Source organism: Macaca fascicularis, chromosome 18 (genome assembly GCF_037993035.2).
Source record: "Macaca fascicularis isolate 582-1 chromosome 18, T2T-MFA8v1.1".
In the NCBI taxonomy this organism is placed as follows: Eukaryota; Metazoa; Chordata; class Mammalia; order Primates; family Cercopithecidae; genus Macaca; species Macaca fascicularis.
In genome coordinates, this window is record NC_088392.1 from 26,037,279 (window position 1) to 26,056,283 (window position 19,005).

General features: G+C 39.3%; 1 protein-coding gene across 6 annotated transcripts in view; it reads left to right on the forward strand.

Annotated features, from left to right (window-relative positions):
* The window catches only part of CCDC68 (coiled-coil domain containing 68), a 55,824-nt gene that overhangs the window by 17,287 nt on the left and 19,532 nt on the right, over positions 1 to 19,005 (forward strand). For all 6 annotated transcript variants that reach the window (XM_065533781.2, XM_045377746.3, XM_065533779.2 and 3 more), the window contains exons 5-8: positions 2,473 to 2,613; positions 3,608 to 3,733; positions 5,462 to 5,590; positions 11,486 to 11,568. In XM_065533781.2, coding sequence (XP_065389853.1) covers positions 2,473 to 2,613; positions 3,608 to 3,733; positions 5,462 to 5,590; positions 11,486 to 11,568 — 479 coding nt within the window. The remainder of the gene's footprint in view (positions 1 to 2,472; positions 2,614 to 3,607; positions 3,734 to 5,461; positions 5,591 to 11,485; positions 11,569 to 19,005) is intronic.

Genomic DNA, 19,005 nt, shown 5'->3' on the forward strand with positions numbered 1-19,005 from the left:
TTATCGAAAGTAAATGAGAACATGTTGGTCTAGCCAAGATTCATGACAGCAACATTTCCCAATGACAGGCAGAGCTTTTAGTCTCACGTGGGCCACACGAATAGACATACACAGTTGAAGCTTTTAGGCCTGAGTTGAGTGAAGATTTTGTCAGATAAATAGTTGATAAGCTTGAATGTACTCCCTTCCCCAACATCAGCTTTATATACCTCAGGTCGAGCAATCTGCACTTAGCTTTGCCTGGATTACACCAAGCTAAACCACATCTGAGCCAAGTGTACTTCATCAGTGTTGTCCACTATAAGCATGGCCACAGAGTCCACCATAACGTGGGGTATGATGCATAAATGTAGTCATTTTCATCACCCTCAGCCTCCCACACTAACATAACTAGCTTCCATTATTATTTAAAGTACTTCTAAACTAGAAAACAAGGTTATGTTTAGGAATGAGAGGGAAGATTAAAAAATTCAGTTTGGGCTATGTTGAGCTGCCTGTTAGACCTCCAAGTAGATGCCCATTCCCAATGTTGAGATGTTAGGAAGAAGAACCATCCCAGGAAGCTGAGATCAGGCTGGTGGATTAGAAGGAACAGGAGATTTCAAAGCTCTAGGGTAGAGCCTAGATGCTGCATTTCTAACAAGCTCCTGTTGATGCTGAGCTGCTGGGACTGTAGACCACACTTGAGAGTACTCTCTAGATTATCATGGCGAAGTCTCTACAGGGCCAGAGGGCTGGTGATTTGATGTGTGGTTGATCTGCTCACCTTTTGTGGTTTGAAGCTACTCCTGTCAAGGCCACTGTAGCAGGAGTCACTGAAGGCAAATGAGGAGAGGGTTTCAGAAGCAGGGCGGGACACCCCTGTCAAATGCTGTCCATGGGCCAAGGAAATTGAGGACCAAATGCCCACCATAGATAGGAGGAGCTTCCTAGTAATGTTGACATTGTGTTGCTGTGTGTCTGCCTCAGCCACCTCAGTCCACAGAAGGTCAGCAGATCCACCATGCATCAAAACATCAGCCCTCTGGCCCTGTAGAGATTTCACCATAGTGATCTGGGGCCTTGCTACTCTCAAGTGTGGTCTGCAGTCCGAGCAGCGCAGCATCACCGGTAGCATGTTAGAAACGGAACATCTAGGCTCTACCCCAGACCTGATTCAGAATCTGCATTTTTTAACCAGATCTATCACCCAGTAATTCATAGGCATATTGAAGTTTGAAAAGCACTGATCAATGATCTTTGTAGCCATCTGCCACTGCTGATAATCTACCTTCTACAAGAGTTTTTTCTGTCAAATATTCTTTAACAAATTAAAAAAGAAAATAATTCCTACTTTGTATATGGAGAGTAGAAATATGCACTAGGGTCTGGACTATAAGAAACCAAATTGTGGCAGAGTTATGGTGAGGGAGGATGTTATCCACATACACTATGTTCTTTTTGTTATTTATTTCTACAGTCGTAGTTATTATATTATAGTGAAAATATTATATATTTTGTTGTTAAACAAACTGGGATTCTAATTCTGGTCTGGCAGTTATTTTAGGTATAACCCTAGGTGTGTTCGTTAAACTTTCATCTTCAAATTCCTCACCTGTGTAAAGGGCCTAGCGCCTTCCAGTGTTTTCAGTATTCAGACAAAGGACTGTATGTAAAACATGTAAAAGATGAGCAGGCGCATAACAGGTGTTTAACAAATAGAAGTTGTTATTATAATTGTAGGGTATGTGTAATTGTGAATAGTTTCTCTGTTTTGAAATAAATTGAAAGAACAGAAAGAGCACACAATAACTATTCAAGAGGCTGTGCCAGGAGCTCTCCCACTCCTTTGGTGCAGAAACTTGGGCCCTGGTCCTCAGTTTCTACATCTGTAAAATGGACAGGTTAAGTTAGATGGTTTATTATTTCTTTTTCACCTCCGTGTGTCCACAATTCCAGATGATATTTATGTTCCAAGTGTATTTTCAGTAAGCTAGAGCTTACATCAAGTTATAATGGCAGTGCCATTCAGTTCTGATATCTCTGATTGGAAATTTAATATGAGGTAATTACAGTGAAGCATCACCAAACATTGACCATTATGTATTGTAACTGTTAGGTCTGACTGTTAGTCTATAATGCAATGTAACAAAAATGTAATTATGTCAACAACTTAGATTTTTTAAAAAATGTCTGGCCTTGTGGACATTATTTATCTCCTAAAAAGCACTTATCAGTATATTTGAAACTATAGAAAATATAAAAGTTAAAATGTCATTCTACCTCTTTCAATATAAGAATCTGTTCAAATTTGAGCAAATATAGAAGACAGGTGCTTCCAGAATTTCTCATTGATATTTGAGATTCAAAAGATGTTTATTTATGCTGACCTGAAGCCTCTTTGCTATACGTAATACTAAATGATCATTACTGTTGTCAAAGCTTGTAGAGGAAAAGATAGTTAGGTCTATGATTGTCATTTGTCTGTTTCAGCACTGTGGAAACCTTCAACAGGGCTCTGATTCTGAGATGGATCCTTCTTGTTGCAGTTTGGATTTGCTCATGAAAAAGATAAAAGGAAAAGACCTACAGCTCTTAGAAATGCACAAAGAGAATGAAGTATTGAAAATCAAGGTATGACTGTTAGAAGTTTCAAATTCTGTGTTTTGAGCCTTTGCGCTAATAGGATGGGTTGTTAGCATTGGTGGCTCTGTAAAAGCAGAGAGATGTATACACACATCCATAGGTCCATCTGTGTGTTCCCTTACATAGAGAAGCATTTTTATATTTCACAAATCATATCTCACTGTTTTATTTTTGAGGCTTCTTTTGTTATTGAAAATATCTCACAAAAGTTCAACAGTTATACAATTTCAGTCATGCAAGATGACTAGACATCTACTGCATAACATTATGCCTATAGTTCACAATACTGTACTGTACACACTTAGTAGATCTCATGTTAAGTGTTCTTACCACAATCCACAATACATTTTTAAAAGTGTGTTCATATTTAATAAATATTAATTATAGCCTTCATAGTCAGATGCCACAATATTTTTTAAATTTGTCTATGGCTGAATGCTTTTGATTTTCTTCTTTAAGGTTTATTTTATATGCAGTCCTGCAATGAATATCTTGATAGGGAAATCTTTATAGTCATTCTTGATTGTTTCCTCAGGTTAAATCCCGGAAAGATTCATGACATTTTAGCATTATTGTCCTCAATACTTTAACCTTGTCCCACTTCTATTTCAGGAAGATACACTTTTTAACACTGTTATGGACATTAATGATAAAAGGCTTGCAAATAAGTGTATACGCTGACAGAGCAGCATAGAGTTATCTGAACAGTGAGGACTATCACTGCAGGGCATTACTGTGCACAGAGCTCTGGTTTGGTTTGACTATGGCAAATCTGCCTTTTCAACAGCCCCTCTAAATAGGGAGTTTCTCCTTTTACATTTTCCTCTTACCAAATAACAGTGTCTTCTCTCCTATCCATTGTCTATGAGGCTGTAAAAGGTATAGTTATACCCTTGGTGTTCTTAATTGCCCATCAAACTGTTCTGCCTTTAAAGTTTTTTTGTTGTAAATGTCAGAACATGCATAGTGACCTTTTTTCTAGCTGGAAGCCTCCAGAGAAGCAGGAGCAGCAGCTCTGAGAAACGTGGCCCGGAGATTATTTGAAAACTACCAAACACAGTCTGAAGAAGTGAGAAAGAAGCATGAGGACGGTAAACACTTACTCCAGGTACCAAACAGGCAGCTTGTCTATGGGAGAACTAGCCCCCACCCTGAGCTGTTCAAGTTCATCTTTCTGGAAGAGTTAGAAATGAAACAAGCAATGGCCAAGTGACTTGGCAAAAGACTTGGGAAAGGAGCGGTGTGCTAGTCTTTTCTGCCAGTTTCCCTCGCCCCTGCTTAGCCCGACACCCCCAGATGTTGCTGAGCTGCTGTGTTGCAGTTGTTGCCCGATCCCCCATGAGCACAGGTGGGAGGGAGGCAGTGCCACCCTGCCTGGAAATCTGGGCTGGCCCTGCGGAGCCTGACTGGTAACCTCTCTTCGGGTTCTGCCATTGACTTGCTAGATGACCCAGACTGAGCCATTCTTCCTGTCTGGATTTGGGTGTCCTTGTCTCTAGAATGAAAGAGTTGGGCTAGACACATGATTTCAAAATTGTTTTGGACTTAGGATACATACTTTGGGTTATAGAAAATAGAAAACAAAATATGTATCTATATGTTTTTAAAAATATATAAAGATATATATTTTTAAAATATATAGTTATATATAATAAATTATATTATATATAAAGTATAATAAATAATATATAATATATAAGTTATATATTTTTATATTTTAATATGTAAATATATAAATTTTAAAAATAAAAATGTACATACACTTATACATGTTCTTTTTTGTTCATTTGTTTTTAAATCTGAAGTATATACACTAGGGCCAATAAAATCTGTCTGAAAAATATATTCTAGAACTGGAGAAGTCAAAAAAGTGTGTGTATGCCTGTATGTGTGTGTTTGCCAAAATTAAAAATATAAAACAGCTAATAGGTAAGTTCACTCATAATAGTTTGGGGCACCCAGGTGTCTGTCAGCTCAGGCTGTAGGAAGGTCCCCAGGGGAGTACAGTAGGAAATTCACTGCCTAGGTGACACCCTTTCATGCAGCAAGCTGTGGTAGTGATGGTTGCATACTCACATGCATGCAGGGTGCAGATGAAGAACATAAGCGGGAAGCTGATGAGGGTGCTATGCTATGGCGGGGGGCTTGTGGGGACAAGAAGCATGCATCCCTGTAATGTGGGCTCGGCACTAGCCTGGAGTGAACTGACTGAAAGGCCCGCTTGGTACTTACAAAGGAAGCCAGACACTTATTTTTCCCTGTGAAATGTCAAGCTTTGTTAAATACACATGCGGAAGAGTAACAAGTTAGTCGACACAGTCCCGCTGTAGCCTATTACCTGCTAGATGGAAACTTCTCTCCTATGATCCCTCAGCACAACCCCTGCTCTATGCCTGTGAAGTAGCACGGTGACACGCTGAGGAGAGTTATTCTGATTTTATGACACTTTCTGATTAAAAATAAAAAGTGTTTTAATTGAACCTGTATGGTTTTTTTTGGTTCTGGATAATAATTGTTGAGAAAAAGTCAACAATGTTGCTTTTGTTAAATTAGCATCTTTCTCTCTTGTATCAATTCAGAAAGTATGCTTTATGGTAACAAATGGAAGCATTCTAGGAAGGATATTTATGTTTATTATAATATTAATTCTTGATTTAATGTTGTTGTAGTCTATCAGGGTTATTTTGAAGGAAACACTGAAATCAAAAAGAGCAATTCTAAGCAAGTATGAATTCTGAATTTTTTTGGCTAATTAGAAAATTGTAGAAAGAGGTAATATGTGTATAGGTTTAATAAAAACAGAGTTTTCACAACACAACTGTTTCTCTGACCATAGGTTAACAAGCTTGAAAAAGAACAGAAATTGAAACAACATGTTGAAAATCTGAATCAAGTTGCTGAAAAACTTGAAGAAAAACACAGTCAAATTACAGAATTGGAGAACCTTGTACAGAGAATGGAAAAGGTACAGCCCTGGAGAATTAGAGGATTTTCTTACTGACAGGGTTAGGATGAGAATGAAATAAAATAATACCAAAATAAATAGGATATTAAATTAAATAAGATAATGTTAAGTGAAAGTATTCTTTACAGTATTTGCCCTTAGGAAGCATTTAATATTAATTTTCCCTTAAACATTTCATATGATCTATACTGTAGTGATTGACTTACCTTTCTGCAAATACTGTAGTCATATCATCATTTGTCACTTTCTAGGAAATACATGACTTAGAAAGGGGAACCAGGTGAGGCTGTGAATGCAACTAATGGAAAAGAGCACAAAGTCCATCTACTAGGAGTATTAATATAGCAGGTCCCTGTAATCACAGCATTTTTATGTATTAGAGTCAGTGCAGTATCCATTTTTGATCACCCAAGTCTACTTTGTGTTTGTAAAAACCTATGGCTGCACTAGGAGAGATACAGTTTACATTAAGAAAAGCCATTCTATAGAAATTGGAACTTTAAGAAGGCACATTTAGAGAAGAGTAATAATAGAATAAAAATTTGAAAATATTTCATGCCATGTTCATTTAACTAGCTAGCATTCCAAATATACACAAAAGGTGAACACGTAAATTTGTGTATGTATGCCTTAGAATTTAGAACTTGGACAAATCAAGGAATATTATTTTTTAATAGCAAAACAAAGAGAAAACTGGCATCTCTGAAACTGAATTGGGGATAGAGAAAAATATAGGCTTTGGATACTAGTAAATATTGCCCAATACATTTTTTATATTTATTGTATTTGCCTCTGTTATTTTTAGCTTTAATTTGTTTTATGAGTCTGCCTGGGTTTATGCCATTTCATAAATATCATTTCAAAAACATCACATTTCAATATTTAGGTTTCTTATCAAAGGAACTTTGATTTGTTTAAAAATATTTCCCAAGAATTTAAAGTTTTATGACATTGTGATTTGGTTGAATTCGTAGTCTTGGTGAAGGACCTATGAGGAAATCATAAAAATTAAATATGCCCATTATCAAGTGGCTCTAAGATAACAGTATTCAGCTGCATGTGTATTATGTGGTAGGTCACTGAGTGTTATACTTTAGCAGAATCACTGGGCTAGAATATCCTTAAGCAATTAGTTTATCCAGGCATGACAGTTTATAATTATGCTGTTTTGGAAAAACTGTAATATTTGGATGTGTACCTGGTAGTGGCAGAATACTTGATCCTATAATAAACAGCTTAATACAACTAAGATAGCACAAAGAATGTTTGCATTAAGGAAAGAAAGACAATTCTGGGAAACGAATAGAATTGCTTAACCAAACAGATTGATTAACCAGCTTGAAATTTAAGTTTAGTGTAGAGCTCATGCCATCTCAAACCCAGTAATATTGGGTCAGGTTTAGTGCCCCCAAATTAACAAAAGAACAGGCTGGGCACGGTGGCTTATGCCTATAATCCCAGCACTTTGGGAGGCCAAGGTGGGTGGATCATGAGGTCAAGAGATCGAGACGATCCTGGCCAACATGGTGAAACCCTGTCTCTACTAAAAATACAAAAATTAGCTGGGCGTGGTGGCAGGTGCCTGTAGTCCCAGCTACTTGGGAGGCTGAGGCAGGAGAATCACTTGAACCCAGGAGGAGGGAGGTTGCAGTGAACCGAGATTGTGCCACTGCACTCCAGCCTGGTGACATAGCGAGACTCCATCTCAGAAAAAAAAAAAAAAAGAACAGTAGAAGATAATTTCTATTTCCTAGTGATCCTAGGAAATGTATACTAGATGTTAGTTCATCTCAGAGTTCTGGGGTATATTTACTTGACTGTTTACTAAACAAATATTTGAACACCACCATGTGTAACAGAACTAGGGGCTGAATATATATTTGTGAATGAACCCGTCTTTTTTTGTGGATATGACAATGTAGTATATCTGGATTGTGTGAGGCTCAAGGAACTTCCTAAATTTCCCTTTCTTAATTCCTCTATGAGTCCTTTAGGGAGGCTGAAAGCACAGTCAAAGGCAGAGGAGTATGCCCTAGAATAAGGTTCAGTGACTCAGATCCTGGCAGGACATTCTTGGGAAGTGATGGCCTAGTTCCTGCCCTGATAATAACTCTTAATAGTGGGCTGTCTCCAGGAGATCTTGGACAAAGGAAGTAGACAGGATGCGCATGACTTAGTAAGGCCATGCAGCAACCTTCCAGAATAATTCAGTGACTTTCTAAAGTGCAGCCTACTGGAATCTCTGGAGGGTGATGGTAAGTGGGGACGATGTGGAGGGGCAATGTGCAGTTTTATTTAAAGTAAAAGATGGTTTAGGCCAGGTGTGGTGGCTCATGCCTATAATTCCAGCATTTGGGGAGGCTGAGGCAGGAGGATCACTTAAGGCCAGGAGTTCGAGACCAGCCTGGCCAACATGGTGAAACCCAGTCTCTCCTAAGAGAACACAAAAATTAGCTGGGCATGGTAGCACGTGCTTGCAGTCCCAGCTACTCTGGAGGCTGAAGTATGAGAATCACTTGAACCTGGGAAGTGGAGGTTGCAGTGAGCTGAGATGACGCCACTATACTTCAGCCTGGGTAATAGAGCAGGACTCTGTCTCAAAAACAAAACAAAACAAAAAAAGCAAATTGGTTTTAAAATACTTTATATTTGTGAAACAAGCAAATAAATAAAACTATAAGGAACAAAGTTGGGCAACATCTTGGTTTAAAGAGAGACTGAGGAGACAGGCTGTGAGGTAGGGTGTCTCAGGGAGGGAGTGTGGGCCAGAATAAGGGGAGGGTGTACTGGGCCTTTTGTATTAATAGGAAAAAGACACAAATTCAAAAAGAAAGTAAAAATTAAAAATGAACATCCTCACAAAGGTTGATAAATATTGCCCTGGTCGTGGGTGCCCCCTGGAGAAAAATCTACTTGCTACTCACTTGAACAATCTACTGCTCCAGTAAATAGCCATTAGTGGTATGAGGTCTGGTAATGAACACATTACTTAAAACCTTCACCATCTGTCCCACTTTAATCAGGAATGCAGTGAGAATGAATTCCATAAGCACAGTGATAAGCTAGCAAAAATGCCCAGTAAGAGCATTTTAATATGGCATATGTTCCGTTTGCTAGCAGTGCAATTCTGTTACATCATATTTATTTTCTAGTGTCATTGATTTAGCTCCATTGCAATTTTAGAGCTCAAAGGCACTTTTGAGACCACCTAGTTCCTCATGATCATTTTGTAAATGAGGACAGCATGAACCTGAAACTGTTCCACAGTCCTCCACTTTCTACATCACAACCCTTTCCGTTATGCCCCCGTCTTCTCTCATGCTGGACAAAAATGATAGAGTTGGTTTCAAAACATTTAGATGTTAGCATTTGGCCATGATTGAAATTGGTGCCTTCTCCGATCAGCCTGGTGAGGGAAACCTGGAGCTGTCTGGAGGTATGGCTCTGGGAATAGTGGGTTGCCCACTGTGTGGTGCTATGAACTCCCTTTCCCTTTCCTGAAGACATTGCCTGAAAAGTGCTATCTGGTATGGTGAGATTTTCTGTGTTGTCAAAGAGGAGGCAAAAAGAACCCAAGCTAGATGGCAGAGCCTGGCCAAGGGAGAGCATTTACTTGTCTGGTTGTCTGGTTCCCTTGACCCCTGTTTATGAAAATCCATTAATCAAGTGTAAGACTATTAAACATTTGTTAGGCACCATTTTCCCTCACCCTACAAATTCAAAATACATTATCTGTGGTGTGTTTTTTGACAATCCAAGTCTCATCATACGCTTGTAAGATGTATCTGTGGGCCGGGCGCAGTGGCTCGTGCCTGTAATCCCAGCACTTTGGCAGGCCAAGGCGGGTGGATCACCTGAGGTCGGGAGTTCGAGACTAGACTGACCAACATGGAGAAACCCCGTCTCTACTAAAAATACAAAATTAGCCAGACGTGGTGGCGCATGTCTTTAATCCCAGCTACTCGGGAGGCTGAGGCAGGAGAATTGCTTGGACCTGGGAGGCAGAGGTTGCAGTGAGCCAGGATCGCACCACTGCACTCCAGCCTGGGCAACAAGAGCAAAACTCTGAAAAAAAAAAAAAAAAAAAAAAGAAAGGGGGGGCGGAGAGAGAGAGAGAGAGAGAGAGAGAGAGAAAGAAAGAAAGAAAGAATGAAAGAAAGAAAGAAAGAAGAAAGGAAGGAAGGAAGGAAGGAAGGAAGGAAGGAAGGAAGAAATCTGTGATCCCTCAGAAATAATTTGAACACAGCTAGGGCAACTCCAGGGCTATTTTTATGTGGCAAAGAATACTATAAGAAAAATTTGAAAAAGCATACAGAACACATAAGATATGAAGTAACCAGTGCCTTCCAATTATTATATATTGAGATCCAAATATGTGCCAGGAAGCCTGTATCTCTTTTACATATATTATCTCTATCATCCCAACATTTCAATGTAGGTAATATTATCCCCATTTTAGGAACACTCAGAAGATACAAATATGAGTCAAATGAATATAGAATGAATACATGTCAAATGTTGTAACTCATTAATTAATGAGGGAAACAGTAAGATGAGAAAGCTGGTTTAAATAAAATATTTTCAGAAACTAGTCATTTATAGGCATTTTGGAGAAAAATTGAAAATAGTATAGGATTACTAGATTAAATTTAAAAAAACAGTTAATATTCTTTAAGGCAATTAAACCATAACCTTTGGGATTATGTCTTCTACCAGACAGAAATCTACAAATTTACATGCAACTTCACAGACCCAGGGCTCTAATCAAATAATAAATAATAAAAGCGAACAGAGGAAAATTCTCTGAGAGAATTAAATAAATCTTGGGTCAGATAATTAAACGATGACCCAATATGACATTAAAACTGCGTGCTGTATATTGTTTTTATTTCCAAGTTTGGGTTAATTTTTCTTAACATTGGTAAGGCCCGAGAGTTGAAAACCTTGGCCAAAATTTAGAAACCAGGTTAAGTCCCTACGTACAATCTTTGTGATGTTTCTGCTAGACAGCACTGCCTTGTTTTGTACTACTCACTGAGATGCTGCAGCAGGAAGTAATTTTAAACAGCATTATAGATAGTTTCAGCACACGTCTTCCAGTCAATTCCATCCAAGTTGCCAATACCAATTCCTGCCTCTTTTCAATCTCCCTTGATTCTTTCCAACTTGGCAACCTAAACCGTCAGGCCAAAGCACCAAATTCCTTTTTTCAGCTGAGTGCCATCAAATATAAAATGAACACAGTCATCTCAGCTTCGTTTTTCATGGTCTTTTCTGTTTTCCTTTTGAATGGAAAGGCTTTGGCTTAATAATCAAATTAAGGCATCTTTTTAAAACATATTCTTTCCCAACATCATAAAATTGCAATCTGAGTTTCTCCTGTATCCTAATTGGAAAGCATTTGTATCCTTTGTGGCCTTGATCCTTCATCAAAAATATGTTTATTGTTTTACTACCTTCTGACAGATGACACGTAGTACCTAGAGGTATCTAGTGTCCTTGGATACCAACAACTCAATCTAATGCAGGGGAAGCAGATGTAAGGGTGGGAGAGCCAGGGTCTAGCAAGGGATGAGCTGGCTGTTTATGTGTGGTAGGATGGGGAGAGGTGAGTGGGAGAGGTTGAACTGAACAGGCTATGGGCAATGCCTTGGAAGATGAGCAAAAGAAGTCCTCCAGGCAGGTGAGAGAGTGAAGACAATTATTTTTGGCCTATAGTTGAACTATGTGTAAAGCACACAGGAGAATACTCAGCTAGGTTTCCTTGAAGATAAGAGTAACAGCACATGGGAAATTAACTCTTTAGCTCAAGCCATAGTTCTAGTATGACAAGAGGAAGGCCTTACCAAACATACACATGTAGTTCAGCAACATTTGTATCTCATTTTCTCCTAGGAAAAGAGAACACTACTAGAAAGAAAACTGTCTTTGGAAAACAAGCTACTGCAACTCAAATCCAGTGCTACATGTGGAAAAAGGTTTGCGAAGCTACCTGTTAAGTAAAAGCAGTTCCTGATTTCTTTCCTGTCCACTGGTATGCCAGCGAGGGAACAGAAGGTCTTCTGTCCCCCAAAGAAATAGGATGACTGACAGTGCAGGAGGAAGGTTGAATTCCTGGGATTAACAGTCATGTAGTTATGTGCCTCCCCTTCCTCAAACTCAGAGGAATCACAGAGCAGTTGGGAGCAGGGGGCAGAGTCCATTGGGGGTGCAGGGAACCCCACGGGAAGGTTAGTCTTTCTGAAGAGTGAATGAGTGAGTAAGCCTGGCACCTCCTGGTTTACCGTTTATGCTAAGGAGGACGCTTGAGAGGTCTTTATTCTCTGATGCTTCTGTCTTAGTTAATGAGTTTCTTTTACAGCTAACATTGCACTGGCCAGCCCACAAGCGGAATTCTAAGATAGTTTCCTGATACTCCTTAATTCTGTAGGGTGAAGGAAATACTAGGGACAATATCCATAGTTCTTTGGACTTATAAATACTCACAGTTTACAAGCAGTCACAGTCCTTAGTATGCTGGGGGTGGGTTTGTGGATATCGCCATAATCGCTGTGCTACTCAGCTGCTATTAGAAAAAGTATCTGTATTATCGTGTAATAAATCATATAATAAGACATTTTCTGAGATTTTTCTTTATTTTTTAAAAATTCTAGTCCAACACAATCATTGTATGTTCTGATATAATTACATTGTTCAAAGTCAAATCAATTTCAAGATCTTAGTTTGTCATCCTAGAACTATTGTTTGCTAGGATATTAGGCACTGTTATGGACAGAATTCAATGATATGTCATTTATTCAATGATATGTACTCAGACATCCCTCTTTCTCAGTCTTTCGATTTCCCCTCTACAGGCTCCGTGCTGCTTCCTTTCCTTTTTTATGTTTTTTCCCACCTGTCCTCATCTGTTGTACCTTCTGCCTGGCTTGTATTCCTGCATTTTGGACCACATATGCCAAAGCCCAGAAATGGGCTGATCCTGGCAATTACACACACACACACACATTTGAAACATACAAGATTCCAATAAGTTATTAATTTTCCTAGCTTCTTCCCTGTGACAAACATGTAGCCCAAAACAGGGGACTTCTAAGATAGTTTTATAACACTGCACATTTCTGTAGAGATTGAAGGAAATACTGCAGAAAGTATCCTTAGGTCTTGGAATTACATATGGATATTCATAACTTCAATCTAAGTAAATCTTCAGTTAATATTTTTCTTAAATAGGCAGAGCTTTTCCTTGTAGCAGAACTACTGATTTGTATGTGTCTTCCATTAAAAGTTCAGGCCGTCCAAGTTTGATTTTTTTTTCCTTTAAAAAATGTGTTTTTAAAAAATTGGTGATAGGGCTATTGTCCGTCTTTGAGCCAACAATGTAGCTCTTTTAAAAACCAACCTGATCTATTCTTTCACTTCTATTCTATATAAACAGTTATTATAAAGAATTCTTTAAAAGCTCCTAAGGAAGTTTTAGAAATTTCTTGGGGAAAGTGGATGTTTGGTGTTTCTAGAAAGGTTTTTCAACATCCAGGCTTATGCAATTTTTATAGATTGTGGGTATCACACATATTTGTGATTACTTATTACTTTGAGCTTTATGTAGAGGCATTCAGTTTCTGAAGTGACAAGAAAATGAAATCAGTAGGAATCAGACTCTTTTGGTTGAAGTAATAGAGACTTGATTAAGCTACCACAAAAAAGAGGGTTTCTGTTAGGTTAAGATTAGATAGATAGGGTCATAAAAAGAAGACAGAGAAGTTAAAAAGATTTGTCTTCTTAAAAATAAGGTTGACTCCATATTTCTATTACCATTACTGGTAATTGACATAGGTAAAATGCTTTGCAGTTTTCAGAATAACCTCAGGTACCTTCTTTATTTTAATCCTTGCATTCACCTTTCCAGGAAAGAGCTGAAATTCTAATTGAGTTGTGCAAGATTGCTCAATCTCTCAGAAGTTATAGAGCTGGGAATTTTCGCTCCTACATTCTCATACATAGCAAAGCATGTGCTCATTTTACTGTAAAAGATTTTGACCATCTTTCTTTTATTTCTGGAAACCTCTGAAGATCTCTCAAACTGGGTTCTTCATTCCTCTGAGTAACGATTAGCAAAAGACCATTTTCCAACTTTTCCCTCTGCCCTGCCACATCACAAACAAATATGCAGGCCTTTTTAAGAGTTATCTTTTGGGGAAACATATTTGGGATTGATACGGTTTGGCTGTGTCCCTACCCAAAAAGATGAGAATCTTGAATTGTAGTTCCCATAATCCCTATGTGTCATGGGAGAAACCTGGTGGGAGGTAATTGAATCATGGGGGTGGTTAGCCCAATGCTGCTGTTCTCGTGAGTTCTCACAAGTTCTGATGGCTTTATAAGGGGCTTTTCCTCTTTTTGCTTGGCATTTCTTGCTGCATGGTTTTGGCCCGCCATGGGAAGAAGGACATGTTTACTTCTCCTTCCAACATGACTGTAAGTTTCCTGAGGCCTCCCCAGCCCCGCAGAACTGTGAATCAACTAAACCTCTTTCCTTTATAAATTACCGAGTCTTGGGTATGTTTTCATAGCAGCATGAGAACAGACTAATAGGGATTGTAAAAATAAACAGTGTTGGCCCTTCCATATTTACATAGATGCCGCTTAGGAATGGAAACTCCTTAGAGGAGAAAAGACCTTGAAGTTGAGGTTGCATGTCAAAGCATATAGTTGCTACCTAAATTGTACATTTATCTGTGGTAGTTTGGGGTGGGAGTGTTCTCTCAAGGCACGCCTTTGGTACCACCAACGAAAATAATAATAAAGAAGAATTTTATGGAAAATAGACACATTCATGAATTTTGTTGAAATGCAAACAGGACTACACCTACATCCAAGTTGATTCTTTCCCTTAGTCTGGCCTGGGAATGGGAATCTGACCTCTTCTGTTCTTGTGGTTGTGGTCCCTAGTTATTCTCTATTCCATGGGGGGCCCATAGTCAGTGATATTCACACTCATGGAAGTCCAGAGAAACAATGGATCCTAAATAGAAGGCAATATGAGTCCCCACAGATGGTAGTAAGATTCTTTTATAGCTTCAAAGAAGCTCTAGGATGCCACTAATCTCACTATCTTCTCTATCCTGTGGGATTTCTATGTAGGGCTATTCATATTTCCAATGCCTCTGAAATCTATAGTGTACCCAGAAGTAGCCTCTTGGAGCCTGCAACATGGCTTTCATTGCTGCTTTTACTTTCTTTGTCTCAGCACCTAGCTCTTTTGGTTTCTTCTGGAATTTTCATTCTCATAAACATCTTACTATATGAATCCCTGGTAATAAATGTACTTTATAAAGACTGAAATGTGTTATATTCTTGGGCTGTGTAAATATGGCCATGCTCAGGCTATTCATGCCCTTTGTGAAGTTTTTAAGAAAATCTAAGGTTATTTATAAAAACTATGCAAAATATAATATGATTGCTTAAATTAGAAAAAAATTAGATAATGAGGACAAGGAGATAAAATAATAGGTATACCATAAAGTTTGTTTACAAAATTAGGCCCATGGATGCTACAAACTTGCTCACAGGAGACCACTGACTCAGTTTTAAATTTTCCAGCAGCCAACCCAAACAGGAAATGATGATTAGTTTTGTGAGTCACAATTCCACATGATTAAAACCAATCAGGTGTTTGCAATCATTCAGTTATTTCTAATCTAGCTATAAGGCCAGAGTATGGTCATAAAAAGAACCCTGAATAATGTTTTCAACTTACCCCTTGTAATAAACACAAAGGCTTACCTCAAAACATCATCTAAACAGAATAGCATGATGCCAACAGAATCCAATAAAAGCCACTATAACAAGATCAGAGGGCACTGTGAGAAAATCCAGTAATGCCACCCTCTGTGGTATAAGTTGACCCAAAGATAGATTCTCGAGTATCGTGAGGAATGGAGGGAGAGACAATTCTCCATGAACTCACTTTCTTTTCACCAACCCTTTGGGAGACGTTGGGGAGTACAGAAATTGAGGGTGGGCTTCCTGTCAGGTGCGGCTTCTGTGATCATCCCATGTTGCTAATTAGAGGCAAAGTAATTTCTTTTCACATTTCTGCAGTTAAAGATAGGATTGACTTCTCTTCTTGAATGCTAAGGAATCTAACAGGAAGTGAACCAGAAATAGTTGTCTCTTCCCCCTCCTTCAGTGATGAATTGAGAGAGAATCCTCAATTCCCTCCCTCAAAAGGGTAGGGCAGAGATTCTCTTCTCCTTTTGTTGGGGCTTTTTTTTTTTTTTTTTTTGCTTGCCCCCATTGGCATTCCAGGCTGCTGTTTTTTTCCAGCTCCAAGTCTGGGATGTGTGAGATAAAAAGAAACCCCAGAAGATTCACCATTGTGTCATTTCTTGGATCCCAGGTTCTGGAGCCAGTCTGCCTTCTTCTCTCCACTATTCAGAGTCTTCTTGTGTTTTTTTTTCATATACAATATCCAGGGCTTTTAGTTGTATTTAGTGGAAAGAATGGGGAAAAGCATGTCTTCTACATTTTCTTAGAAGCCAAAGCTTTTCAGTTCTGCTTTAATTTCCACATTTGCTTTATATCTTTATTCAGTTGCATTGTAGAGGAAAACATGGTCAAAAATTATGTTGAGACATCAGAAAGCAGAGCAGGAATCCTGGATACGGACATTTGCCTCCTTTTTTTAGACTTGACCCTTCCTTATGTTTTCTTCCTCCAGTTTTGCTTGTGTACCTCTTTATTAAGACTGGGCTGGGTGTAGTGGTTCACGCCTGTAATCCCAGCACTTTGGGAGCCTGAGGCAGGCAGATCACTTGAGGTCAGGAGTTCGAGACCAGTCTGGCCAACATGGTGAAATCTCGTCTCCACTAAAAATACAAAAATTAGCTGGGCGTGGTGGTGGGAGCCTGTAATGCCAGCTACTCAGGAGACTGAGGCAGGAGAATCACTTATACCCAGGAGGCAGAGGTTGCAGTGAGCCGAGATTGTGCCGCTAGGCGACAGAGTGAGACTTTGTCTCAAAAAGAAAAGAAAAGAAAAGAAAAGTGCTTTAACAGAAAGATAAACAGCAAAGCTCAAAAGAGGATCAAGTGGCAGCTTACTTAGATATATTTTTACATTTAAAGGTCTTAAATGGATGACTAGGCTTCATGCTTATTGGACAATCCTAATAGAGATTTTCTGCAATTTCCTTTAGTCACTGTTTTAGCGTATTAATGGAAATAAGTGAAGCCTCAAGGCCTTGTGTTTTCAAGAGTGCTTCTAGAAATATTTTTCTTCTACTTTGAGGCCAATTTCAAGTTTTTGGTGTTTTTTTTTCCCACAGTGAACTTTATGGTAATATCTTCAAGGGGTACATGGGAAAGTTTTCTGAGCTTGGTATTTTTGATAGAAAAATAATAACATCTGTTCCCCGTATCTCAAGCCATCTTTTTTCCCCAATGGTTCCAAGGTTCTAGGTCATGGGACACAAAGAGAACCATTTTAAATACTCACCTTTAAGAGCTTACAGTATTTTTATATTTCGTGCATATTCACAGCTAGCTTGCCTCTGCAAGGTGTCTTAAGCTCTTTCTCATTACTTCCCAGGAAAGTCCTGAGTCTGACCATTAAGTGGGTCATAGCTGCTCTTTCTGTTATTTTTATCTTTTCTTCTTTCACTATCCTTGCTGGAGCAATTTTGAATTTTAGCACCAGCTATGGACCCAATTTCTGTTTGCCCTCTGTGTTTTGATTTTTTATATTTTTTTAGACGGAGTCTCGCTCTGTCGCCCAGGCTGGATTGCAGTGGCGCAATCTCACCTCATTGCAACATCCACCTCCTGGGTTCAAGCGATTCTTGTACCTCAGCCTCCCCAGTAGCTGGGATTACAGGTGCACGCCACCACGCCCAGCTAATTTTTCTATTTTTAGTAGTGACAGGGTCTCACCATGTTGGCCAGGTTGGTCTCGAACTCCTGACCTCAAGTGATCCACCCACCTTGGCCTCCCATAGTGCTGGGATTACAGGTGTGAGTCACCACACCCAGCATAATTTTTGTATTTTTAATAGAGATGGGTTTCGCCATGTTGGCCAGGCTGGTCTCGAACTCCTGGCCTCAAGTGATCTGCCCGCCTTGGCCTCCCAAAGTGCTTGGGTTACAGACGTGAACCACCATGCCTGACCTGTTTTGATCTTTATATTCTCCAGTCATCTTTTCCTAGTAACTGAGGTTTTCTTCTGAGGCTCCTCAGTTACTCCATCCTCTGCATGTTCGCAGCAATTCTACCCTGCAAGGGTTCTGAGCAACATCTGCAGATTTCTCAGCCCTGCCCCTTGCACGCTCCCAATCTCCCTGGACTTCTGAAGACATCCTGCCCCTGAAGATTCTCTGTGGGCAGTAAACCTTCTCACTGTCTGTTAGGAATGTTTGCAGACATCCAAAGTCTGGTCTCTCCTTGGAAAGCTCGTCCATCTCCCCGCAACATCCTTAGGGTTTGGAGCCTTACCCGCTGGGGTCCTGAAATTTCGTCAGTCTCCCGTGCCTCAAGAAGCCTCTGAACCTCAAATCTAGGGACAACTGAAATCTAATGTGAATACAGGCTGGTGCTGATGCAGCCATTCTCTGAACTTGAATTTTGGAAATACTGTGAGAGCTCAGTATTGCTGCCATTGCCAGTTCAAATTACATGGGCACAAAGCGTTTTCATCTGAATCAGGCATCAGCTTATTTCTTTTCAAACACTTCCTGCCATGGACCGTGGAAAGGAAAACAAGGGACTTCTTGCTCATTTACGTTGTTTGGATTCCCTACTGCCCCTCTCCAAGAGAGAAAGACCAAGATAAGGCTTTCTGCCAGGTACGGGGTCCTTTAAGTGATCGTGTTATAAAAAGCAGATAAAATATCGGCACAGCTGAACTAGTGATCTTCCTTCAGCCTGTGTTGACAGTCTACATTTCTTTTATGGCTTTTCTTAATTTGATAGTTGCTTGTAGTATTAATTAAGAGGAGGGAAATGGACTTTTGCAGTGAGATTTAGTTGTGTAGGTATGATAATCAGACATGTTTCTGATTATCATCTAAAACAGAGTAGCACACTTGATGCATGTTCTTGTTCCCCCATCATTTTGTACCTTCTCTTTTTGTTCTCTGCATCCTTCTCTCAGGCCCCTCATTTGCTTCCCTCCCCTCACCAATGTCCTAGGCATCCTGTTCCCTGCAGATTTCTTGTGCCTGTACTCCCAAACATCCTCCTATCTTCCCCTCCTGTCTCTTTCAAGAGTCCTGGAAGTTTACAATAATTTATTTTATAATTATAAATTGTAAATTTCTTTTGTTTTTCTTTCCAGGACTCTATTGGACCAATTAAAATAAAGCTTCCTTTTTTTTGTTTTAATTTCAACTTTTACTTTACCTGCGGGGGTACATGTGCAA